The following is a 25,936-nucleotide window of genomic DNA, read 5'->3' on the forward strand; positions in this document are numbered from 1 at the left end:
CACTCCTTGCAGCATATAGCTCGAGGATTCTCTAATTTTGCTTATACAGGGCGTTTCACCGCGCAGAACGTTCCAACACAAGCTTGGAGGTCGCACAGGCAGTCTAAAAAAAACGATTACATCGCGCTTTTTTTTCTTTGCACTATAAAACGGTGTGAAATCATAATCATAACATCAATGGGACTACACAAGGTTGCATTAAAGTTCCCAATCGGGTTTGTTTTATACCGCACAGCCACTGTCTGTACACAAGTCAACTAGCTCTACACATTCCGCTCAGCACACCACTGCTAGGCTGAATCAGATAAGTGTCACACTTGCCGAGCTTGAAGTTCACTCGTGATCTATACGAAGGTGAACAAGCAATAGTCGATTGCTCAGTACTGGGAGCATCATGCAGCAGCTGACTTGCTCTCCTTTTCAAATGCCTTGCGAACCAAGTGTGGTAAGTCGTCTGATAAGGAGAGAACGTCACAACGGACGGAACTGAGCCGTTGATACTCACCTGTTTACCTTCATATGGATCAAGTACCTACCTGGCCGAAGTAGCTAGTGTGTGTGCAGCATAAACGGCCTGTTTCAAAATCTCAAGAGGACGAACGTTTAGAACAGACTTGGTAATGTTTCACGTTGCAAGTATGCCCATGCGAATTTCACTTTATAAAACATAAAAATGTATTTCAAATTTTCACCCAAGACAAGCTGCTCTTACACAGCTGTATATACAGGGGTGGAAGCGCTGCGCCAATTGCGCCACCCTGCGCCAATTCAGTTCCCTGCGCCAGCCTGCTCCAAAACGCCAATTTCAACTTTTTTTTTGTGTGTTTTCTTTAAATTTAGCGGAAAACGGTTGGCCACGGGCCACCATGTTGTGTACTTTTGTTTAGGTGTCACTGCGGGTGACTCGTAGCAACTCGACTGGGGCTCCGAACCATGTCTAACCTCAGGGCAAGGCGCCGATTTTAGTTCATCGAGAGTGCGATGTTGTTTTTTACTACAAAGAGCTTGATATACGAACACATCGGTTTGGTTTCGGGCATAGTTGGTTGGCGCGGTTGGAGCGCGCATGCAGTTGCCCGTGGTCCCGATTTGCCGTGATCGTGGGAGTTGGTGCCTCGGCACCGGTGGGCTACCTTGGCCATTAACATGAGCAGAAGTAAGTGGTCTTTACTAGCTTTACCTGTTATTTGGTAGCCTACCATATTTGGACGCTTAGCCGTGAAGAATCGCGAGCACAGGCACATCCGTTCTCGAGCTCAATTTGTCTTATCAAAACGAAACCAAAACCATCATTGTGTGCGCGAATGTGCACGCTGTCGTGTGTTGTCTCCCGCCGTCAGACCACTAGCGAAAACAATACCCGTGATCTTAAGCGAGTTGGTTAATTGGCAGTGCTACACACTTTTTTGTTTCTTTCCTTTAGCGTGGAGGAGTGGGGGTGACATCAGAAATGCCGTAAAACACTCCCGCGCTGCCGATTCCTGTCAAGAACGTACCTTAACTTGCTATAGCCACCCTACTCGTATAAGTTTCGGGTATAGGTGTATCTGGTTGGGGGGGGGGGGGGGTTGGGTTGGGTTGGGTAGGGTAGAGAGAAGTTGGTGGGCTTTTTGTCACGTAAGAAGGCAGCCTGCCCCGCAGGGATCAGCGCCTGATCAGCTACATCTCATTTTCAGTCTCGTTCAAACTGTCTTCTCTTAAAGCACTTCTACTGAGTGCACAAGAACTCATAAGCAAGGGTGAGGCAGTTAAGGACATGGACAAGGTGGGGAGTGGACACCTCCTGCTAAGAGATGTGAACTCTAAACTGCCCAAAGTACTCGAGCGCATAAAAGAAATTGACTCTGCTCTTCAAACTGTGAAAAAAAAGTGAACTTCAGTTGTTTCTAAATTACACAGATTCAGCTTAGTCACAACCCCTTTTTTTTTTAACATGGAGCCTGTGGGCTCTTCTAGTCACTGTTTATGCTGCATATGTATTAGTGGCTGTGATATCTTTAAGACAATATATTTTTCCATCCAAAGTAATATAGATATAGCTTTGTATGTTAACTTGGGTGTAGGGATTACTGTATTTTATAAGCAGGGATTAAGAACATTTGTATTTAATGAAAACAGGTCAGCAAGGACTGCTTTATTCTGAGACATGTTGTGGTACCTTAATTTTTTTATGGAGACACGCAATGCACAGCATTTTATGGAGTACATAAGGTTGCGTTGCTCTTCTAGTCGATGCTTAAAGCTGCATATGTACGAGTGACTGTGGTAGTCTAAAGATATAAAATACACATTTTATTTTGCATCTGAATTTTTGTCAAATGTCAGTAGCCTTGTATTTTGTTACTAAACTTGATATAGGGCTTTTTAAGTAGTGATTGAACATGTGTATTCTTTATTAAACAAAAACTGTAGTCAGCGAAGGTAGTTTATCTGACACCTTGCAGTGGTTTAGTTTTCTGGAGACATGTTTACCATTGGTCTATTAAGTAGACGGTTTTGTACTGGCGTGGCTCAAGCTAGGCTTTTATTGTCGGGGCCTCCCATATAAAATCTATCATGACTCTGCCTGCTGCCGGAATGGTTCTCAAAGCCTTTCCTTTGCATAAATTGCCAATATTCCATATTTCAATGCAATAGAAATAGAAAGGTGTGTATGTATGTTGCTTGAAAATTATTCTGGGATGTGCATGCATATATTTTTGCTACATTTTCACATTCAGAAACAACAAATCACTTTTAGACATTTGTTTGACCTCCGTGACCTGCTGCAAAACCTACTTCTATGGCTACAAAACTTATTTTTGCTGCTCCCGAGCTGCTCTAAAGCGAGCGTTTTACTGCTCCAAAACTGCTCCAAAGTGGAACTTTTGCTGCTCCCAGCCCTGATACAAAAGGCTCTAGCCCGCTTCCACCCCTGTATATATAAGGCAGCTTACCCATCAACAACCTTTGCAGACAGCCACGGACCTGAACCTCGGCCTAGTCGATGCTAGCTTTTGTTCGGCGAGGGCTGCACTGAGTAAAAAGGTGAAAATGTGCTGTAGATTATGTGAAACAAACAAACAAAAGCAAATGCATGCACAATTCGCTAGAAGCACTGACAAATAAAAATCAGACGTTGGGTCAATTATGTTAACGCAATATACTTCAAACGCGTATCATGAGTGCTGGCAAAATAATTGTTGCCTTCAATCTAGATGAGCTTGTAAATTTACATGCCAAAAAAAAAATTTCTTAAAGGCTGAAATATATTTTGATGGAACTACGAAAACCGAAGACTAGCTCTGCAAATATGGTGCTATCTAGTACACCATAGATGAGTGGAATCGGATTACAGCGTCCCCCTTACAAAGCCTGAAGCAAAACAAGTATTGAGTCTTCAGTGTCACTACAACAGAAACGATGGTATTGTGATCTCGTGGAGATCAGAGTTCGGAATAAGTATGACAGGCTTTGGCATGACAAATATGCCAATGTAATTATTCATTTTTACATATTCTACGGTGACAGTGCAGGGAAACAATCACACACCAGATACTCAGAAAGACAAGCACACGCGCTAAACCTATAGCTCTCGTGTATTCGAGTACTTCATTCTTCTCTTCAACGCCTGGATTGACTTTCCAGAACGTGATAAGCAGAAGAAATAGCACAAAATACAAGAAAAAATAAGCGAAAAACAAGACAAAAGAAAAAAACGAAAAAGAAAACCCTTACAAATCATCCTTCTCCCTCACCGCTATTGTTTAGATAGAAATTGAAGCTCTTTGGTCGAGAGCGCTATAGAAGGACTACTTACACACTTGTCCTTCAGATGCTCTATTCCTTGCGCTTTCATTATTTCTATCTATCTATTTATCTAGTAATTCAAATATATCTATTATAGAACAATTTTCAAAATGTGCTACGCAACCACAATCTTGACAGCAGATTCCCAAATGTACAGCGACGACTCGGTGGTTATTATAAAATTGTTCCCTTAAACGATCATTCAAACACCTGCCAGTCTGGCCTAACTACTTCTTACCACACTAGTTATGTAGACCAGACTAGCAGGTGTTTGAATGAGCGATTAAAGGGGCATTTTTATAACACCCACCGATCGAGTCGCCGCTGGATATTTCGGAACCCACTCTCCTGATTGTGGTTGTGTAGCACATTCTGAAAATTGTTCCGTAATAGTTAAAAGTCGAGACCCATTGCCAAGAGAAATACTGGAAGCACAACTTACACAACTCAAATCAGCTGGTGTAAGTTATACTTGATGATTAAAACCTGAGACTGGTCTGAAAAACGGAAACTCGTGAAGGATGAAGAAAAGGGCACAGACAAAACGGAGTCGTCGTCTGTCCCTTTTTCTTCCTCCTTCACGAGTTTCCGTTTTTCAAACCACAGTCTCACGTTTCAATCATCATGTATAATCAAATCTTAGCACAGGAGATTTCTCTAAAATTACAAGTTATTTTAAACCATCGCCAGAAAAATAACAGCACAGACAGTTTATGTAAAATAAGAAGTTCCATCAAATCAGGTACAGAGAAATACGAGGGGTGATAATTCCTATAAAATTACAAGTTTCGTGAAATCAATGACTGTGAAAGCCCACCTCGCTGCTGATATATTGCAACGCGACAGCTGTGTTACTAGGCCTCTAAGCTACTGAAGCATGCATTGTAGCAAACGCAATTGGATGTATTTTATTACCTTTGATAGTATGCACGCTTTGCTACGTAGAGACCTATGTACACAGCTGTCGCGTAGTAATATATTAGCAGAAAGGTCATGGCTGGCTGACGCCTTGTTCCACCGTCAAATATCAAATCTGCCAAATTTAAAAATAATTGTAATAACTATGCTTTGTCGCGCCTGTTAATAAGCTAAAATGGCAACCACGTTTCAGGGAACAGATGGTTGTGAGAGCTTAATTTTGCTCGTTTGGGGCAGTGCACCAAACAACGAGGGCCAAGTAGTAGAGAAGACACGGCACGGCGTAGGGTTGCTTTTTAGTATGCCGGTTTTTTCAACTTTTTTTTCAGGCTGGGATGTGTTACGTTTCTTTTTTTTTTTTTCATCCTTGTTTCCTATTATACCTGCATTAAGCAAATATTCTCTGCAGAAGAATGTTTGTACTCAGATAAATTACTATAAAATATTAAAACCTTTATTAAAAGAAAACAAGGAAGCAAATATTATGCTGGTTGGAAGCCTGCATGGCACATGTATCTTCATGTTTTAAATGTTTAGAAGTCATAATCAGGCAACGCTGTCACCAGTGCTGCAAGCTTGGGCGTCAAGCAATGTTGTTTGGATTTCGTTCGTTGAACCTTCGTGTCTTTTCCTGGGTTTACTGCAGCAATGTCCCTAGAGCAAGAAAACAAAAGTCAAATTTTTGGTTTTTACGTGCCAAACCAATGACGGGCATCTGGCACACCGCAGTGGAGGACTGTGCATTAATTTCAACCGCTTAGGGCTCTTTTGACGAGCAACCCAAAAGTTCAGTTACACGGCGCCTACTCTCCAATAAGCCTCCCTCAAATAGACTGATCTCACCAGGAGTTGCGCGACACCACCGCTCCCGCGGTGCATTCTGGTACCTGTGGTTCTCCCTGGTACTACGGCCGTTTCAGCGTGCGTTGTATGCCCGGCGTTTGGGAGTTTCCGCGTTAGCACGAGACTTCTTACCGGGTGTCCGCTCACTGTTTTCAATGAGTGAGTTCCCCTGTTGTGTGCAAGGCTGCCACAAAACAGCACCAGACAAAGAGGCATAGGGTTGCATGTCTTCCCGACTGGGCATCTGAAAGGTTGGGCCACTTTCAGGAGATGCACACAATCACAATAGAATATAAAGCTCATGAACAGCGCAAAACAGATATTTGAGGTCGCGCTTTGTAATGACACTTAACATACTAACATCTATGATCATCCTTATTGAGTAGGACTGGCCTGGGACTTGGTTACCGAGTTGCGTGCTCTAATTGCAACGGGTCATGCGGTGACAGTCAGGATCGCCTTTGTCTCGTCTCGAAAGGAGAGTGCCTTTCCCTTCCACTAACTGCTGCGTGCTGAAGACAGCTCGCACCAAGGAGCAGCCGATTTCAATCCATCGGTAATCAATCACTCAAAATCGGCAAAGGTAAATTTTTTTTCTGTTTTTATCATTTTATTTTTTAGTTTTATAACTAAAAAGGGCCCTCATAAAGGCTCTCCTGTAACTGCTCGAACGCCGCTTTGTTGTTTGCCACTGGAAGTTATGCACGACACAAAAGCGTGAAATGTGCTGAGTCAGTCCTCATCGCGACTCAGTAAATTACGAAATGATGAATAGACACTTTCGTTCCTACCTCTGCATGAACTCCAAACACAGGCTTGCCTCCTTGCGGTAAACGACGTTGAAGGCAAAGTGAGCAAAGAACACGAGCTTGAAGGCCTGGCATGGGCTGGACGTGTGGACTACTGGCTGGCTGTCGATGTATATCGTGAACGACTTAGCAGTCACAAAGCTCCCTCCTGATTGAAATGTGTCGTAATTTAGCAATGCCTACCTGTCTGCTGGTATCATTTGCAACTATACCTTTTGCACAAATGAAGGGACAGCCTGGCATGTCTGCCAAGTCATCGTCACACCCAGTTTCCTGTTATCGAGGGAGAGTTCCACACATACATAGGTATTTTGGTTTGTAATTTGGTTTTCCTTACGCAAGAAGTTTTCAGCGCCATAAAAGGCATGCGAGAAGACGATTGGCCTTATATGTCCGATACTAAAAAGAATCGCCTGTTCAATTTTAGTTCATGCTGTGGCGCAAATTATGACAAAATATTTTTGCAATGTTGAATTTGTATAGTGCGTAGGCTCTGAAGATTTTTTTTCTTGAGTGCAGACGGATATAATAAGCGTAAAAAAAACCTTCCGTAGCAGACAAGGCATTTACCCGTACATGAGAATGTTAATTTCAATACTGTGCAGAATATGGTCATATTTACACACTAAATTACAAGGTAACCTGTTAGGAATGCTGAGAAAAAATAGGGTTGCAAAATCTTGCTTCAAATGTTTACCTCGATTACTTTGTAGAAGAGGTCCTTGTCTTCCTCGAAGACGGTCAGCAGTAGTAGAGGAGCACCTTCATATTCGACTGCTGTAGACTTCCTACTCATCTTTGCGGCTTGAATTTCTTGCAAGCATGCCCTCACGCTTGATAACTCAGGAGTAAGTAAAACAGAGCATGGTAAATAATTATTTTCACGCAAACTGGTAGAATTTGGCTGTGGCGATACGTTAAACCAACAACGCGAGACAATTTGGAAGCCAAATAATTTACATGGCTATCCCATGACACATTTTCAGAAAAAAAAAACAAAAAAACACCTAGTGTATTAAAATTTTCCACGATCTCTATCGAACTTGAGCTAAATACTATAGGCCTCGGCATAAAAATTTGTTTATTTTTTGACGAAAGAAAATAGCCTTTCTCTTATCAGAGTTAATACTTAGTCCATTTTCTTTTGCCCAAGCCGCCAACCTTGACAACGTAAAATTAACAACATCCACAACTTAATTTCTATTTAAAGAGAGAAAAAAATATACTAGTGTCGTCTGCATAAATTACAAATTTAGCAACAGCGTCTATATTCACAATATCGTTCATGTACAGGTTAAAAAGAAGGGGCCCTAAAATACTCTCTTGTGGAACCCCTGAAATAATACGCTTTCTATCGGAGGAATGACCACTAATGTTAATATACTGGAAGCGGTGACTCAAGTATGAATCTAGGAGTGATAACGGAAACCCTCGAATACTATACTAATTAAGTTTACAAAGCAGAATGTTATGATCCACGAAGTCGAAGGCTGCAGTAAAATCTACGAATACGCCAGCAACTGTTCTTTTTTCTTCAAAATTTAGTAATATATATTCTTTCTTGGACAAGAAAGATAATTTCGTGGAACGATTTTTTTTTCCGAAACAAAACTGCGAAGATGAGAGTAAATCGTGCTTATTCGGAAATTGTACGAGACGGGACTGCATTACTTTATCAGGGCCTTTACAAAATAAGGGAAGAATTGAAATTGGTCGATAACTGCTTACATTATTTTTATCTCCTTTTTTTTCGCCACCTGCCTCGCCGTAGGAAATACTCCAGACTAATTGCTAGTAAGATACGCGAAAGGCACCAACCGCCACTGCATCATCTGTGCTCTAACTCGTTTGTATACCCCTAGCGTTGCTTCCAGCCGACACTTTCTTAAGGCACTTTCTTAAAGGCGGACGTAGGACCTCGGTTTTCTGCAGGGAAGATAATCCTCTTAGCGCTCCCCTCTCCTAAGCTGCGAGGGGGAGCCAGGTTGGGGCAAGGTAAAACGTGGAGAGGATATAGGAAAGGACGAGGCGGGCAGAAGTGGAGAGCGCGAAGTGTACGTCGGCCTTTAAGGCAGCGAGAAAACCCGCGCGGCCCGCCCGTAAAGTCGCAAGGCATCTCGATCGGCATTATTTTCTTCTAAACAAAAACTTGGTCCCCGCGCCATTCTTCGCGGCTTGTTGCGATCCAAACGAACGAATTAATCTGAAGCGGCACATTTATTCACGTCCGATGCCACGGTTTCGCGCCCCCCTCTTCTCTCTGCAGCGCGCCGCCAACTCAGCGGGACCCAGATATCCCCGTCTTGCCTTTTGAGCGCGGCAACGTCGCAGAATGAAGGACAAAACGATGACTATTACGTCAGCAGTCAGCTGTTATAGCGAGATGATCGTCTACAAGAATTGTGCGTACCTGCATAGCGATAAGCTCAGCTGCAACCAATGCAGACGACGCGCATTTCGTCGTCGTTCACAAATGTATCAGACGGTCCCTGCTACTGGCCCACGTGACCTTGAATTCTCCGCCGTGTCTGCGTGTGCGCCTCACCGGGAAACCGACGTCGCCTCCCTTGCTCACGAAGAGCAGAAAGGATATTGGGAAAAGGCGACAGGAGACAATGGGGGAGGGGAAGATGGACGCCCCTAGGGTGCCTACATGTTTCCGCCGCTCCGCTGTTTAGGGTGGCGACAACGTTTGGGATACCTGTTGCCGACAAACCAGTGTTGCCTACCTCGTTACCATGGCAGCCTCCGCTGTTTTGTCGACCATTTTGTCACACTCGCCCCACTCGTGCGCTCGCGCTACTCCGCTAATCCTCGTTAGGGCTAGGGAGCGACCACCGCTCTCGTTCCGACGGCGAGGTTTCGGCGTGCGATGCCGGTCTGTTGCGTTCCATTTTGTCGAGGGGACTCACGTTTCGATAAACGCAACGCATACTTCCTGCTCGCAACTTCAAAGTATGAAACACCCGAATAAAGAGAGCGACAGCCACGACGATCGCCATCCCGCTGAGCCTCCGACTCGTCCGACTCCTCTCATGAACGGAAACGGAAGTGGCCTCACAGTGTTGCCGGTGTGTCGAAACTACGAAAACTCAACGTTGTGTATGTTTAGCCAAATAGGAAGTGGGTCAAAATGGCGGTGGGAGAGGGTCTGGGAAAGGGTAACAAGAGGTTGGCGCCACCCTAAAGCGGAGCGGAAACATGTAGGCAACCTAGTGGGGGCTGTTCGACGTGAACAGTGTTGCGCAACCGGGAACTACAATCGGGCAGAAACAGCTCTTTTCTCCAAGAGAAAAGAATTGCAAGATCAACATGCGGATATCAGGACATCGTGGTGCCAGTTTTTAAAGTTGTTTTAGTGCATTTTATTGCTTAGCGGACTGTTTTTATCGTGCGAAGCGGCTCGGCATATTCACCATCCACGCTACCTCTACTGGAAACGGCAAAAACGGGGGTTCTAGAGCTTTGATCACCAGCAGCGCATTCCGTCTTAATGCTAAGTGCGATCTTGAACACGCGGATTTTTAAAGCTTGTGCCACTAAATAAGCTACGCTTCAGAGTAACGACACTTGGCGGTATTGTGGCTTAAAATCATGGTTGGCAGTTATGTGAAGCTTTATCTGAAATCACAGAAAACGCTTTTTCGTCCTCCACAAATGTTTAAACAGTTCGCGACAAAGCAAAGCTATATTACATGAGCTTCCTTACACCGAATCTAATGTTGAGGAAGTCGCACTTTTGAATCATGACGATCGGCAGCTATGTCTGCTCTGCACAATCACCAAAAAGGCGGCGTTCACAACAATGTCAGCGAACGGAGTGCCGATACTCTAGACGCAGCTCATTTAGTGTCTCTAGTCAAAACCATGGATATACTCTCGGCAGCCCCTACACACCTGTGACCTTCCTTTGTTGTGTGCATACATGTCACTACTAGCTTCGGCGGACCGAAGACGCGACGGACCGCCCTTCCTTCCATGTGAGTGACAAAGAGAGGACCTCTTGACCATCGGGGACATGTGTTCTTGCTACGCAATGTGCGCTTTGTCATGATCCGATGAGTTTGGACTGCGTTGAACTCTGTGACCGGAATCTTCGACGAGTCCAGCCTGTAACCCACAGAGATCGGCCCGACAGGCCTTGTACAGCGCTAATTGCAAGTGGTTTTTTTTTTTTTTTTTTATTCAAGTAGACTGTTAGGGACGTTCTGATTGGTTATTTTTTATGTTCGAAGTCATTTTTATTTTATTTTTCCTGTTAAAATATGAGTGTCTTCGTGTCGCAAGATGTATGTCTAAAGCTGAATACCACAGAAGCGTTCGTTAACCCGTATTTGCCCAGATTCGGTTTGTTGGCTGGAAGTGGAGTTTAATTTATATCAACGCGCTATGTGAGTGTATTTGCCCGTAATTTTCTTTACTCGTCAAGCTTTTTTTACGTGCGTGATTTATTTAAAATGCTTGATTGATTCAAGCGTCATGTTTTGTTCAGCTGTAATGTTCCTCTCGTATAACAGGCTATTTATTGAACTGTTAATTTCGTAGCACATTTGACACTGGTGAGCTGAAAAAGGCCAGCGATTTGATTTATAACTTGTAAATAATATGAAGGAAACACTAGTACATTTGTAACTACATATTTCTGTGCCGCAAATGCCGTAAATGTAAAGAAATTTTTTTTTTCTAAATCAACGTAGAGATATAGGTGTTAACTTAAATGGTGAGATTGTAATTAGCAGGTCTTAAGGCTAGATGAAGGGTTGAGGAACCCTATGATGTTGCAAGAATAGGGCTAAACAATTTATGGATTAACCTTTCTACTATTTGATTAATTTCTTTAATCACTATCAATATTTAATACAAGATCGGTTGAGCTCTGAGTTAGGACAAGTCGGGCGAACAAACCAACAGTTAACGCCTACGCCGGGTTGCTGGAAAGGTCGTCTCAGCTGGGACTAGGGAAAGCACTGTCAAAGCCAGCGCAGAAGCTGAGCGCGACTCATACCTCGTCTCAAGACGCTCGCGCGCCCCACCCTTTGCAGTGCTTTTTTTCACCCATTGTCGGCTGGGGCGCTGATTGCAGCAGGCCGCCCAGGTGTCTTACTTGCTCATCTATTTGTTATATAAGGCAGTACTGCTATCTCCTAGAATACTCAAGTTTATTGTATACAAAATAACGAAAAATATTCGCTGGAAAAGAAAGTTTTCATTATAGAAATGTAAACATTAAAAGAGTCGGCAGGCCTTTTTGAGATTTTATGTTAGAGAGCAACTGAATCGATTAATCGAACAGTTGATTAAAGGGGGACGAATAATAAAGCTATATTTTATTTCGATATTCATAATTGACAAGGGTAAGAGAGAACTGACAGTGATTGAAGATGAAAGGTAAACGAATATTTAAAATTACAGTGGTATGAGGTGGCCTAGTGAGAACTGGCACCTGAGTCGAGGCCCTCGCTTCTGTTTCTTTTAGAACTGTGTGCCCAGAACTCTGCGTGGGATCTCATCACGTTCTTGCCCGGTTCACAGCTTGCAGGGGTGAATCCTGGCACTCATTTTGCTTTAATTTTTCTTTAATTGTAATACTTAATAAAATCCATTGACGGTACACTTTGAATTGCATGCTTCTATATTTACCTGGATGCGATAAACAAACAAATTCCACAGTGCATGTGGCTTGTTTACTGCAGCTTTCTTTTCAGATATATATGTGGTGTTCAACTAGTCACTATAAATACATCTGAAAAGAAAGCTGCATGTCCGCTAAAATGGCTGCCGAAAATAGTGCAACCCGCGCTTGAAATCGGATGCCAAAATTTAAATAGCCAGGGCATAAGGTTGGGAGCTAATATTGGATAAGCCAGTGATTAAACTTTGATGCCAATATTGGTTGTATAGGATTCACAGTCAATAGTGGTCCAATGATGGCTTAGGTGTTGGTGAAATTGTGGCCCAATGTTGGGCTTAAATTTTGGTTAAAGGTGGTCCAACGATGGCATAAATGATGGTCCAATATTAGCCTAAACATTGGTTGAATCGTGGTCCTACATTGGCATTAGTTAATGGTCCAACGTTGGATCGGGTAGCGGTTTCGAGAAAATCAACATTAGGCTAACATTGGAGCCAATGTTTGCCAGTTGCGGGCTTATTTGGTCAAGCAATGGTGTGCTGTTTGGAAGTTGGGGCGCAGTAATCGTCTAAAAGATAACGCGCTATGTTGTTTCTTTTTAGTATTTTTTATTTTGCGGAAGTGATGTGTTTTTGTCGACTGCTCTCAAGCGCGTTCTCGCTGGACTGAATCATCGGTCTTCCTCACGCAGATTCCGTCTGCGACGCAGGTGACTTTTAGAGTCATTATATAGAGCTGTGACTCTAGTGTGTAGTTACTTCCAAGCATGCTTTGCGATCCGTAATCCCTCAAGTTTAGCAGACCATCTTTGCACCTTCGATACGATACTTCAGCGGTGCGATCGGCCATGGAGTGGTTATGCCTGGGCGCGTATCGGGCCGGCTGGAACCACGGCTACTGTTCTCGCACCGATTACAAAATTTTGATTCTGGTGTCGTAGCGGTACTCTACAGGTTTTAATCACGACTAAAAGTAAACATGTTGCTGTCCTTTAGCTGCGGCAAGTATATTTGAGATTGCTAAAATTTGTGATAGAAAGAAAGGAAAAAAAAAAATAAAAACAGGAGATGTGCATTCTCGTTTTTTCTATTTATATTCCTAAAAGTTGACGCAAAATCCCTCATGCGTCCATGGCCTAGCGGATAAAAGGTCTGCTACTTTGGCCTACCTAGCGAGTGTATTTTCAATTAAAATATTAAGGAAACCAACCCGTCCTGGGTTCCTAAACACAGGACGGGTTGGTTTCCCTCATAATTTTCCTTGTGAAAGTTTTGCTAATAAACTGTGCGTTAAAAAAAGAAAAGAAAAAAATACCAGGCTTCCAGACTAAACTTGTCAGACCAAACAGGTCTCCAAACAGAAAGGAGCGAAAACAGGGCGCGCCATCTATTGGTCTTCTTTTCAACGAATTCCCGCGACGCCGGAGTAGCCACGCGTGTGCTGATCGCTCTAATCCCCACACCCGTTCTCGGCCCTTTCGCCTCCCTTAGCCTTGCCGCCGTGCCCGGCCTTCCCCCTTCTTTCGGCCTCAACACCCCTCCCGGCCCTTTCGCAGTCGTCGGCCTAGCCCCCGCACTCGGCAGTTCCGGCTCGCTCGGCCCTAATCCAATCTTGGCCCTTCCGCGAGGGACGGCCGAACTGGTAGTGACCCGGTATTTTGAGCCTGGTGGCTGTATTTTTCGTTATAAGCGGCCCACTCTGGCAAGCGCTCGGAGAAGGCCCAGCGGAGACCACGTGGCATCCAACGGAATCGTGACGTAGGTCGTCTCAAGGCGAGCAAAGCTACGGCGAAGCTGACGACGAGAGGACGGCCTAGGCCCTAGTCATTTCAGGCACCGAAGCGGCTGCTTTTGTAGGAATTTTAAGTGACGGGTTAATCTTCTGTAATCTTGTAGGGGGACAATAGCGACTTCTGCGACACACAAAAAGGTATTCTCGGGAAGAGGGGAGTTCCTCCTGCCCCTCTTCTCTCGTCGTGGCCGGAGGCGAGACAACCTCCGTCACTAGCTGTCAAAGTTCCTAGACGGGCATTACAAGCGAGGCGTTAGCGACATCCACCAGGTGCTCTTTGCTAATCGTTTAATTCGTTTTAAAATTCTTTTTCGTGACTTTTCTTTAACAAGATATTGGTATGCTCGATGTGATGCTGCTCCTTTGAACACATATAGATCAAAAAATGAGCGCCGAAATTTCGTTGTATTATCTTTTTAAAAGCACGCTTCAAAGGCTCCGGTAGTGCTGTACGGGGAGCACGGCAACGGTTTTGTAAAGGTCCCCATTGACTGCCTCAGCCTGAGAGGCGTTATTGTGGGCAAAGATCGCGGCGTGCTTCATGCGCGCACTTTTCGAATTTGGCTGAAAGATGTGAACATAGATTGATTATTACCTCAAACACTAATACTTTTGCAAATACTTTTAGACGGTATGGCCTCATAGCAATTACCGTCGATTCTTCAACGGGAACATGACCCGTAAAACCAATAATTAAGAAATTATTAAGAGATTTTAGTTTATGAGCTAACTCATGACGATTATACTCAGCTAATGTATGCCGAACTCGAGAAACACCTATCGAAGACAGCATTCAGCTAGCAGTTTGCACTCTTTTTTAAAAACAATATTTATATTTCCATTGTTACACATCGCTCTAGGCCTGTATATATTTTAGGTAGTTACTGAATATTTTTTTTTGTGTGTAAATAGGAAAAAAGATGGTTTGCACTTTTAACGCTTTAGTCAAATACAATATAATTAAGTAATCTTACCGCTTTTCGAGACCTGCGATTACGGCTGTTTTCAGCGGCTCGCAGTACTCCAGTCCGCGTAGTTATGTCAGCTTGCGTTTCAGTGCTGCAATTGTGGGGAGTAGGTATCCTAGATACATGTTTTTGTCCCCTTGTAAAATATCCAGTGCGTCCGCAAGTGGTTTCATGACCTAGAATAGACAATTAGCAAAACGTGAATCTGTACATCGACTCACACTTGAATTTCTACTCACCATGCAGTACTCTCCGACAACGTCTACGTCAACGGGGCGTCGCAAAGCTTGCAGTTTCTGCCGCATACAGAATTCTTCCAGGCGCTCCGGACGATCGTTTAAGAGATCTCTGATGCATTTCATGGCGTTGTAGCGCGAATTCCAACGCATTACGTTTGGCACAACAAGGTACCTTGAAAAGCACAAAAAAAAAAGCCATATTATCATAACCTAAAAAAAAAAAAAAAAAATCTCGTCGTGCGAATAACCGCAAACCAAAGGTGATGTGCTACTGTTTAAGTATCAAAGTTCGAATCGTAGTTAGAGGTCGATCCAAGTAAATATGAACATCTAAATGAAATGCCTCAACGTCTCATGGTTTCCAAAATTGAGATGGCAACTAAAAAATCGAGTTGCCATCTCAATAGAGTCTGGCAACTGAATTGCAGAAAAACCCCGGAACCGTTGAGAGGCAATACAACTTCAGTAATACGTAAAAATTGATAACTTGCCGTTCACAGAGGTCATGGAGTTCATCGGCAGCCAGCGTTAACTGGTTTTGTTTTGCCCATAAGCTCTGGCACTTAGCGAAAACCGCCTTGGAGATGGCGCAGTAGGAATGGTCATTTTCTGCTTTCTGGGCATCGGCACCAGCAACCAAGTTCAATGCGTGCGACGCACATTTTTGATGTGGAGGTAGTCGATACGGCTCCCCATAGTCGAGAATTGACGTCAGCTCAATGGGCTCTGTTTCCTCGTCGTCATCGTGAGGACCGAAAACTCTAAATGAAACAACGTCGTAGTTAACAGTTTTAAACATAAAACCAGGAACGCAACGCGGACATCTAGGATAAAAAACACACTCGAAAAATGCAAACTCTCATGTCAGCAAACTACACATGAATAATTGACAATTGTTCCTTTCTGTAGCGCTTGCATTAACATTTACGTAGAGTATTTAAGATTTGGATATTCTACGAACCTGAAGGCCTTGAGAAAATTCGACCCACTGTCGGTGACAACCCTGGCAACTTTGTTTTAAATACGGTACTCTAGGAAGACGTTTTCCAGTTCTTCGGCGATCTTTTCGTAGGTCACGCTCCCCTTGATGCGGTGACAACAAGTGCCGCAGACTTTCGCTCCAGTGATTCGGCATTCAGCCACAGACATGTGACACCAAAGAAGCCTCTAGAGGAAATAAATCACAGTATTAAAGAAGAAAAGACAGGTTTGCTAAAGGAACGTACCTGTTGAATGTCTTCCAGCAGCCAGCAGAAATGGCGACGTATTTATCCTTCTCCAGCTCCTTGATCAGTCGCTCTTTCATTTTCGAGAAGCGACGGTCGATGCGAGCGACAAGCATTTTTCTGGTCAGATGTGTGTTGTTTGGCGCAAGGTCCCGAACCAAGCAAACGAAATCTTCATTTTCTACAACTGAAAACGGTTGCGTCGATCCGATCACGAAGTATTCACCAGCTCTTCGTTCTTGTTCTGGGGCAGTCGTGCTTGCCTGTTTGAGCACTCGTCAAGTCGTTGCTGTTTTAATGAGCTGACTGGATTTGGGTCGCTTGGTCTTGAACGTTTCCCTCCTTGTGTCGTACTTTCGAGTAAAGACATATGACTGGGGTGCACGGCCTGCAACATGAACATCATATAAGCATTTGAGACATACCTCTAAATGCCTTCATTGGAGTTTGTCAAGGCTCGCATTCTCGCCCAGTTCCTCTGACAGCTTCAAATGTTACTATGTTAGAAGCTTCCTGTCTATCCGTCCATTTTCTTCCCTTCGCTCCAGAAATACAATGTCTCAACAAATCCTTTTCCAGTTTTTAGTTCGAAGCTGCCGCATAATTTCGGTTTACCCTGACAAAAGGCAGTACATTCGCCAAATGCAATACTAAACTCAGTAATTTTTTTTTATCTTCATTGCAGTTAGAACGAAACAAATACACAGATGGGTTTTCTCGAATGAAAATGCTTTGAGATAACATTAAACTGGGTCCGGACGTTTCATTGAACACCGTTTCATTGAAGCTGTTTAATCGAACGCAGTTTCATCCAACGCCATTTCATTGAAGGCGTTTCATCGAACACCGCCTACCTGAGCAGTAGAAATTCTACATATAGGAATTTTTTTTTAGCGCCTGGAGGATAGTAGTGTTCCAATATTTATTATAATTGATTAACTTATACATAAATAAAAGGGGGAAACCGTTTGTGTCACTTTCTGTTCTTTTTTTTTTAGTAAATGATAACCTCTGTTGATAATGTGGCAAGTAAGAAAGGTGAACACTTACGACACATTTTAAAGCTGTGATCATCAGCTGCAGTGATGAACGCACGTCCGTTCGAGATCGTATATATGTTCGTCCTTGAAGACACCTATTCTGCTTCTAGACGACGTCGTCCTTGAAGCAATGTTCTGTCTTCGTGTCGCATGATACGGGGGAAAAAGACGTGTCATCCTCTTTGTTAATTTATTGTACCCGACAGAACTATGGACCTGCCGGATTTTGGCATACAGTGTACTGCATGCCGAAAAACCGACAGGTTCACGGTTCTGTCAGTTACAATAAATTAAGGAAGAGGGGAGACGCGTTTTTAAAGAACATATATGTTCTTAAAAAGAAATCTATTATCCTAGGATAAAATGAAAACACGGAAATATCGAAAAATAAAAAATAAAAAAGGCGCCGCGGAGAATAGTTGTTTTCATCTTAAGAAAGTGCCTTTCACGCGTGAAAAAATAGGAGGAGAAGAGTGTGGCTGAGAACAGCCGCCTACCTCGACACAAAAGAATGTCTCGTATTCACTCAACTTTTTATATGTTAGTTACCTTCTATGATGCAGTAACCAACGTTTAGGTGGACAGAAAACTGACTGGGGTAGTAATTCTATTTCTGGTGAATTTAGAGCGGCGTCAAGACTATTTCAAGAGCGATAGTAACTTTTGTAAAAAGTATTGTATTACTCCGAAATTCAGTAAAGGGATATTCGATGAAACGGCGTCAAGTGATTCGATGAAACGGCGTTCGATGAAATGTCCACTTATTCCATGAAACGGCATTCGATGAAAATTCCGGTACCCACATTAAACCATTGTACATGAAGCTGAAAGCAAGAATAAAAATTCAAACATACCTCTTCAGGTGCTTCCGAATATTCAAATTCGAAGCATTCCCAACGGAGAGCAGCTTCGTCTTGGGGAGGCATAGTTTGCATTTCACTTGAAGAATGCTGTCTTTCTCGGATACACATTCAAAATAGGGTTTCAGATAGGGCCACGGTAGCACAGAACCTTCGTCTTCCATCATGATTAGTGGGACAGCTTCCGAGATGGTGGTTTTTATAATATAAAAAAAGATTTTTTTAACCTTATTAAAAGAGTCATGAAACGCTTTTCCAACTTTTTCCTGCTTAGCTTTCTTCCTCAACTCATAAATCGCGCATTCTACCAAACAGCTCAAGAAGACGGAAAGGTGGGAGTCCCTCTTGCTCGGAATCTCGTTTGTGTAGCCGGACACAGCCATTGTCCCCCTAGAAGATTACCCCGTCGCTCAAAATTCAGACAAAAGTTGCTTTCCCCACCCCGTTCACCCCGAAGCTGGCAGTGCGGTGGAGGCTACGTGTCGTTGGGCCAGCCACACTTTTGCCACGTGATCACGCTCTCTCGCTCATACCCGCGCAGAGAATGACGTCGGGTGATGAGAGGGAGGTGGCTGATTGGTCCGGCAAGCGCGTAGCTGCCACCACAATGTCAGCTGAGCTGTGAAGGGAATAAGTGAGGTTCGGTGCCGTGTGACGTGCAATTGGGCCCGGTGACGCGCTGCGGGTACGCGGTGACGCCGTGCGAGATCCGCGGATGTATCACAGTGAAAAGGCAGAGAGCTTACGAAGGGAAGGAGGTACGAAATAGTCTGCTGCGTTTCCAAAATTTTCGTACCGAAAATCAGGCTTTTGACTCTTGCCTTTTTGCTTTTAGCTCACTGAACGATGTGCTATTAGTAAAATCCCAATATACATTTATTTACTCCAGCCCAAATTCGTTTCACGGGCCCTTTAACTTAAGGTTAAAATGCAGCTGGGTTAAACGCAAACAAAAAAGTAAAGAAAATCATCGTAGGGCCTATTTTATGCAGTTCAAGTATAAGGAGCAGGATATCACTGATTCATGTGACAAAAACTTCTGAAACAAAAAAACAAAAAGAGGTCGCTCCAGCTATTGTCATATTTCTGAATATCACGTCCTGCGGCTCCCCTTACACGCATCGTGTAAAAACAGCACATATTCCCGATATGGGAAGTTCACTATAAACGAACTTGGGATACGGATATGAGTGAAGGGATAACAAAGAGAGCCCACATAATGGCCACGGCACCGGTCGCACCTTCTTCAAGTGGGCTGCGTTTAGAAAGGCACAGCGTTGGTGGGCGCATTGCTGGCATTTTGAAAGCTCATCCTGCTCGCAGTTCGTTTCCTGTTCTGCTCTCTGCTTATCAATGTTCGCTTAATGACAATGTTGACAATGACAGTAATGACAGCGACAGCAATAAGTGCCGGACTGACAACAAAAAAAAAGAAGAAAAAAAAAAGAGGTCGCTCCAGCAATTGTGACATCGCTGAATATCACGTCCTGCGGCGCACCTAAGACGCATCGTTTAACTGCAATCTATCATCACTTAATGGGAGTTTACTATAAACGAACGTGGGATAAGGAAATAACTGAAGGGATAAAAAAGAGAGTCCACATAATAGCCACGGCAGTGGTCGCACCTTCTTTAAGTAGGTTGGGTTCAGAAAGGCACTAAGCTTGGGGGACGCATTGTTGGCATCTTGAGAGGACATCCTGCTTGTGGTCTGTTTCCTGTCCTGCTCTCTGCTTATCAATGTTCGCTTAAGGCCCTGTCACATTGAGGAAACACGGCGGAAACAAGAACAAAACATGTTTCTCAACAGTCGGGAAACATGTCGGCTGTCGGCTCTGTTGCCCGACAACCCTGTCACATTGAGGAAACAGCAACACAACATGGACGACAGCGACAATGTTGTCTCGGTGTGCCAGCTTTTGGCAACGGAAACCTCGGCTACTTGTGTCGAACGACACGTGTTGCGCATTTCGGTGGCTGACCGAATTTTTTTCCAGCAACATGGCAACATATATATTTTTCTGTACAGATAGTCGCACGAGAATACTTCAATAATTGACAACGTCAAGCGTGAAGGGCCATTTTGAACGCGGCTTCTTGCGCGGCGGCAGCTGATCGTCAGAATCATCTGAATCGATGGCACAAAGAAGCACCGAATCAGAAGCTGCTGCTGTGGCCGGCGCGTATGCCATCCTGCAAGGGTCTAGCCCTGTAGCGGAACGCAACCGCCAAATCCAGAGAACACGAGATGGTTCGCGCGGCTGATGAATCGACTACGGTAGAGCGACGGCGATGAGACGGCGATCTAAAATGACAACGATTCAAGGGGCGAGCGGAGCCAGCGGATCTGAGCCTAGCTGCCTACACCTCGTTTCAGCTTCGGTCCAGACGCAGCCGATGCTACAAGCGCGAGCATCTGGCCCAGAACAGTGCTTGCACTGCACGAGGGCGCGTGCTTGGCAGGGATGCTGAGAGCCCGGAGCTCGCGCTTGTAGTTAGCCGAGCCGGCCGGGCAGACGAGGGCGAGAGAGACAGAGGGAGGCAGCGCGCAGGAGAGGAGGCAATTTGTGTTCTTCCAACACGCTTTCTCGGTGTGACAGGATGTTCCTCCAGTGTCAGAGAACAAGTTGGGAAACATGGTTTTCGGACGACAGCGACATGTTTCCGGACAGTTGCTGTTTCCGCAATGTGACAAGGTCCCCGAAAACATGTTTTCCTCGTGTTGAAGGACAAAGTTCTCCGACTGTTTCCGCAGTGTGACAGGGCCTTTAGAGACAGTGTTCGCGAAAGCAATAAATGCCAAACTGACTAAAAAAACAAAAAACAAAAAAAAAAAAACCTTGACGTTGTTTGAGGTTTGTTCGAGGGGAAACCCTAGGAAACAAAAGGCGCCTTTGGGAAGGCGAGGGGAGAACCTTCGTTGTAGGAATTTTGAGACGAAAATATGAGTCCCAATAGGCGCAAAGGTGTTTTTTCACGAGCTTAAAAAAGCTATGCAACAATTTTTGTACTTTGCGCAAATACCGCTTAAAACGGATCCCTAACGTTAACGACCTATGAAACACGCGTTCGTTCTTCACCCCACGCAATAGAAGTCCTAGAAAAAATTTTAAGAAAAACGAGCAGGTTCACCCCCTCAACTCGCAGCCAGAACAAGCGGCCACGTGATCTGGAGCCGATTATATGCCGCCAGTGGCTACGTTTCCATGAATGCGATCGTAGCGCATCGAATCGAGCAGGGACCAATCACACGCAGCCTGTCTTCTTACTTCTTCCTCTTCTGCCCAACTGCTACCAATCAAAATCGTGAAATCTCGACTCGATGTGCTACGGTCGCATCCATGTAAATGCAGCCAGTGTTGGCAAAGCGTAGGACACGCGCTGAGTTCCAGACATTGTTATGGCTCGGCTGTTGTCGTCGTTGCAGCGATTGGACACGGGTCACAACCCGAATGCTCCTCGAGCTAGCAATTGTCACGAGCCCAAGTCGAGTGCCCACGCAATGCTGGGGTCCAATCTATAAACCGCATTCAGATATCGTCACTTGGGTGTACTGCGATTCCTGAGTTACGTCATCAAATTTTGCAAAGGAGAGATTGAATGAAAATGATCGCTTTTCTCCTCGAAATTACACCGCAACAAAGGAGTTTCTTGGCCCATGCCGTTGCGTGTGAGTATCCTTGAGTCCCAGGTGTGCCAGTAAGCTCGTGAAGAGAGAAAAACGTTCCAATTGATTATCGTTGGACAGCTCCTTTAATCTAAGTCACCTTAGCTTATTGGAGCTAGCAACAGGATTTGGTTGCTCGAAAGAATGTTATTCCTCGTGCCACGCGCACGTCTTTTCATACTGAAAAACTTAAAAAAAATAGCGAAATGTCAAAAAATGTATTTGCGATAATGAGTACAAGATACTCAGAATTGTAATGGGCCTTTTCCGGGGTTTCCACGACGCATGCGCGGCAGCAGCAGACAAGAGTCCGCCATTTTTGATGGCGTGGTACGTCCGGCTCGGGGCTGCAGGAGGCAGCGGTGGTCGCGCGTTTCGAAGCTCTCCGACAGGCCCTAGCGCTGCTTCGTTGTTGGCTGCAGCAACGACAGCAAGCGTTGTCGCGGTTTAAGCTTCTTTGGGTGTCCTTCTACTAGCCTGCACTCGACGAAGCGGCAGCTCTGGATTCGGGCGATCCAGCGATACAATGCGGACGGCTCGTAAAGGCAGCCTTCAACGCACTCCCGCGTTTGTAGTTGCCACTTCAAGGAAGGTTCATGTTTTTGTTCCTTCATTTTTTATTTGTGTGTGAATACAAGTCACCAGATTGGTTAGATATGCTGTCGTGTCGCTGTGCCACGCAGAGCGAGCGCCTCGGAGTTGGCGTTTCTGTGGTAGTGCGTTTCACTGGCACACTTTTTTGTTTACCCATGTGAACACTGGGACCTCTGTCCAAACCGGTCGTGGTTCAAGTACCGTTTATCGGGGCACCGGCAGCTTCTTGCCTGATTGCAAGCAATTTGGATTATTAGCAACAGGGGCAGCGTGAAATACTCGATTGCTCAACAAAAGTATGAGATATAACACTAACATGTCAAAATAACAAATAGGCTACAAAAGTGCAACAGTGGTTCACATCTAACATGCGATCTGACGACGCTTTGCAGCCGCTGTGCATGGACGCCGCAATAACTGACCTACAGTTTTTGTTTCTTCTTATTTCGTTTATTTCACTTCATCATTACCATAACAGGCCACGTTATTGTTATATTAGATTCAACTGTGTCCTTTTCTAAAGCATCGGCCTTTGTAGAGAATCGTCAACTACCGTTTCAGCTGCTCGGTATCTCGGTAAGACAAGAGAAGGTCAGCAATGGCGGCTGTAATTTGGCACGTGTGTAAATCGTCTATAGTTTTAGTAGACCGTTCGCTGCGAATTACAGACCCAGCGTGTGCGTGCTGTTGGGAACGCGTGGTTGTCCGGGCACTTTTGGCACGGCAGGGAGCCGAGCCGGGGCGGGAACTCATGTGGCAGCCGGAGTCGGGAAGGACCAGGGAGCAGCAGGGGTGTCTCTTATATAATATAACTCTTTATATATACATATGAACAGGTTACACCAACTCAAGAACACTTGAGAACACTGTCGGGAATACAAGAGAACACACAGCAGCAGCCGCTGGCTGCTACTTTTATAACGTCCCTTTTCCCCACATCCCTAGTAGGGAATCCCTATCGTTCATTGTTCGTAACGGCCAGGCACACCATTTGTCACAAATTTTCAGGTATAATATCTTGAAAAGAATGGAACTGCAGATGTTCCAAACTGGCTGAGGTAAATCAGCCTTGTGGTGCACCAAGGTTTACACTGAACATTCTTTTGTGTATTGTCCACGAGGTGTAGCTCTTGCATTGAAGTTTTATGTTGTAGTTTCTTCAATGTTTAAACTTTCAGCGTGCCAGCTGGGTAGTGTGTAAATGTTGTTTTTTTTTTATAGTGCAAGCAATATCTTAATCCTGGTGGCAGAAAGTTTCGGCTAGCAGTTGACATGGTTGGACAACGGTGTGCATGCTTGCTTTCTCTGAAGCGGCCAATGAAGCGAAATAACAGCATGTGCGGATTGTCCATGCATTTAATTTTTTGTTTGTTGTTCGTTTCAGACTACATGTGCTGCCAGTACAAGGGGGTGGCCCTCCAGGCGCTGACGACCAGCATGTCATCTCTGCTGTGTTTTCGAGGGAAATTTAAAGGGTAAATATTGCAGCTGCAGTTTTTTTATTCTGTCCCTGCTACACTTCCTGCGAATTTCTGTGCATACTTGGTCTTTTTGTTTTCATAGTACTGTAAACTTTTGTTATAGTCCGTTGCAACTATAGAATAGCACAAGCCCCTCCCACAATTCCCTTTGCTCGCCATGATTGGTGGTGTCCTCTCGGCTCTCCTCCTCTTTAGTGTTTGCTTATTAAAAAGAGTGAAGGGCTTTGTGGGAGGTCCTTCTGCTATTCTAGAGTGGCAACAGAGTATAATGACCTCAGTTAATTTAACCATTTCGAAGAGTCCTACCGGGCACCCATGCATTTTTATGGGAAGGACTCTGCATCATATTTTGAACCGAGAAAATGACCCCACAAACGGGAAAGCACGGACTTTCTGCTACAAAACTAACCGAACCAAACTTTGTTTTCAAGATCAGACCGGAAAAAGTTGACTCCTGTCTTAAACGGCGAGTAACAGAAATCCTGTGCTAGTCTCGCCACGTTGGGAAGCTAATGCTATGACCTCCATCTTGATTTCTTTAATGCTTGTTATGGCTGTTTTCACATCTGGTATTTTCACTGTTCTTTGGCCAAAAGTGAGTGGCAGGTCACCATAGGTTTCCAGAAGAAAGTGGTCGCATATGCAGAAATTTCTAGCAAATTCGTAGCGCAGTGGCACTTCGTCGCAACCGAGGAAAAACTATGGTATTGTTGGTGCAAAACATTAAGCCTCACGACTAGCAGCAACTTAATCATGGGTATACTGCACCGTACGGCGTTTATTTGAGCTCTACTCCACACAAAATATTACAGGGGCACTTAGGTATCCCTTTGTGGATTTAATGCGAAAGCATTGCCATTCCTAACGACACTTCCTTTTTTTTTTCCTTTATTGTTAGGAATGGCAATGCTTTCGCATTCAATCCACGTAGGTATAACTAAGTGCACCTCTAATATTTGTATTACGTTACATCATACGGCGTCACACATCATGCTACGTCATGTCGTCACGTGAAGTGTGATGTCATCGAACCGAGGACATATTTTTATGACCATCTTTCGGGCACATCAACGCCGATGCCGTCAAACATTATGAAAAAACAGCCTCAGATAAACAGGGACAAAGAACGGGTAAAGACATGCCATCTTTTGCTGTAATGGGACAAGCTTCTTTTTGAGGGGAGAGTAATGTCGCATTCCGAAGCGGCTGAGCTAGCACAGCAGCTCGCATGCCCGGCTCTCACACAGCAGCACCGGGTTCAAATCTCAGCCGTGGAAGCACATTTTATTCTTTCTCTTATTCCTCTGTTAACGTTTGGTACAACTCGGATTTACCGCTCCATGGACTTATAATGCTTTGGCATTAAAAAGGCACATCCAGTCAGGAATGTGCCTTTTCGTGTGGTAGGGTTGCACAGCTGCTCACCACTTTGAAAATCACTACTGAAGTACGAGGGGGTGCTAGTGATCACCAAATCAGGTTCACGCCATTCATAGGTGAAGGATCCTTTTGGGTGCACTGAAGATTTGTGTGGCATTTGCTTTCGTTGATTCATTGGCGCATCTCGCCGTTGATCGCAGTCCTGCACCTTGTTAGCTCGGCAGACTCGTCGGCTGAATCCTCCATGTGTAGTTTAGCGTTGCCGTTATACTGCTTCAAGTAGGCATGCATGTGAACAGTGTGCAAAACACATGCCTCTTGCCCACGCTTCTATATTCATTGCTAGTCGCGGCGAAATAGCCAAGTGATGTGCGGCCATGTTTGCCCTAAAAAGCTCGTGAGACACTTTGGATAATGTCGTAATATTTCGTTGTAAGTCGCACAAAAGTTGCGACAAATTTTGTTTTGTTAATACGGATTTCTTCTCGAGTTTTGTCATACGCAATTTTTTATTGTAAGTTTGCTTTTTGAACTCGGCCTCTGATGTCTCGATTCTCCCAATATTTGAAACTTAGTGTGGCGGATCCAGACCTTTGTTTTGGGGTGGGCGGAAAATTTTTAAGGATTACTATTCTCCCATTCTTTGTTGTGCAAAGGGGGTCCACTCATGTCCAATTGCCCTCCGAGAAGGAAGGGAGG

At 44.5% G+C, this 25,936-nt stretch overlaps 1 protein-coding gene and 1 pseudogene across 1 annotated transcript; both read right to left on the minus strand.

The window, feature by feature from the left end:
- Positions 1-5,240: 5,240 nt before the first annotated feature.
- LOC115317970 lies at positions 5,241-10,353 on the minus strand. The gene is made up of 5 exons (XM_040223322.3): positions 10,257-10,353; positions 7,057-7,192; positions 6,572-6,632; positions 6,342-6,507; positions 5,241-5,361 (listed from the first exon to the last, which is right to left on the minus strand). The coding sequence occupies exons 1-5, from the start codon at positions 10,337-10,339 to the stop codon at positions 5,241-5,243; spliced, it is 567 nt and encodes a 188-aa protein (XP_040079256.1). The 5' UTR covers positions 10,340-10,353.
- A 4,465-nt stretch (positions 10,354-14,818) lies between these two features.
- Positions 14,819-25,936, minus strand: part of LOC115319734 — a 33,062-nt pseudogene continuing 21,944 nt past the window's right edge.

This window comes from Ixodes scapularis, unplaced genomic scaffold (assembly GCF_016920785.2).
Source record: "Ixodes scapularis isolate PalLabHiFi unplaced genomic scaffold, ASM1692078v2 ptg000490l_1___fragment_2___debris__unscaffolded, whole genome shotgun sequence".
In the NCBI taxonomy this organism is placed as follows: domain Eukaryota; kingdom Metazoa; phylum Arthropoda; class Arachnida; order Ixodida; family Ixodidae; genus Ixodes; species Ixodes scapularis.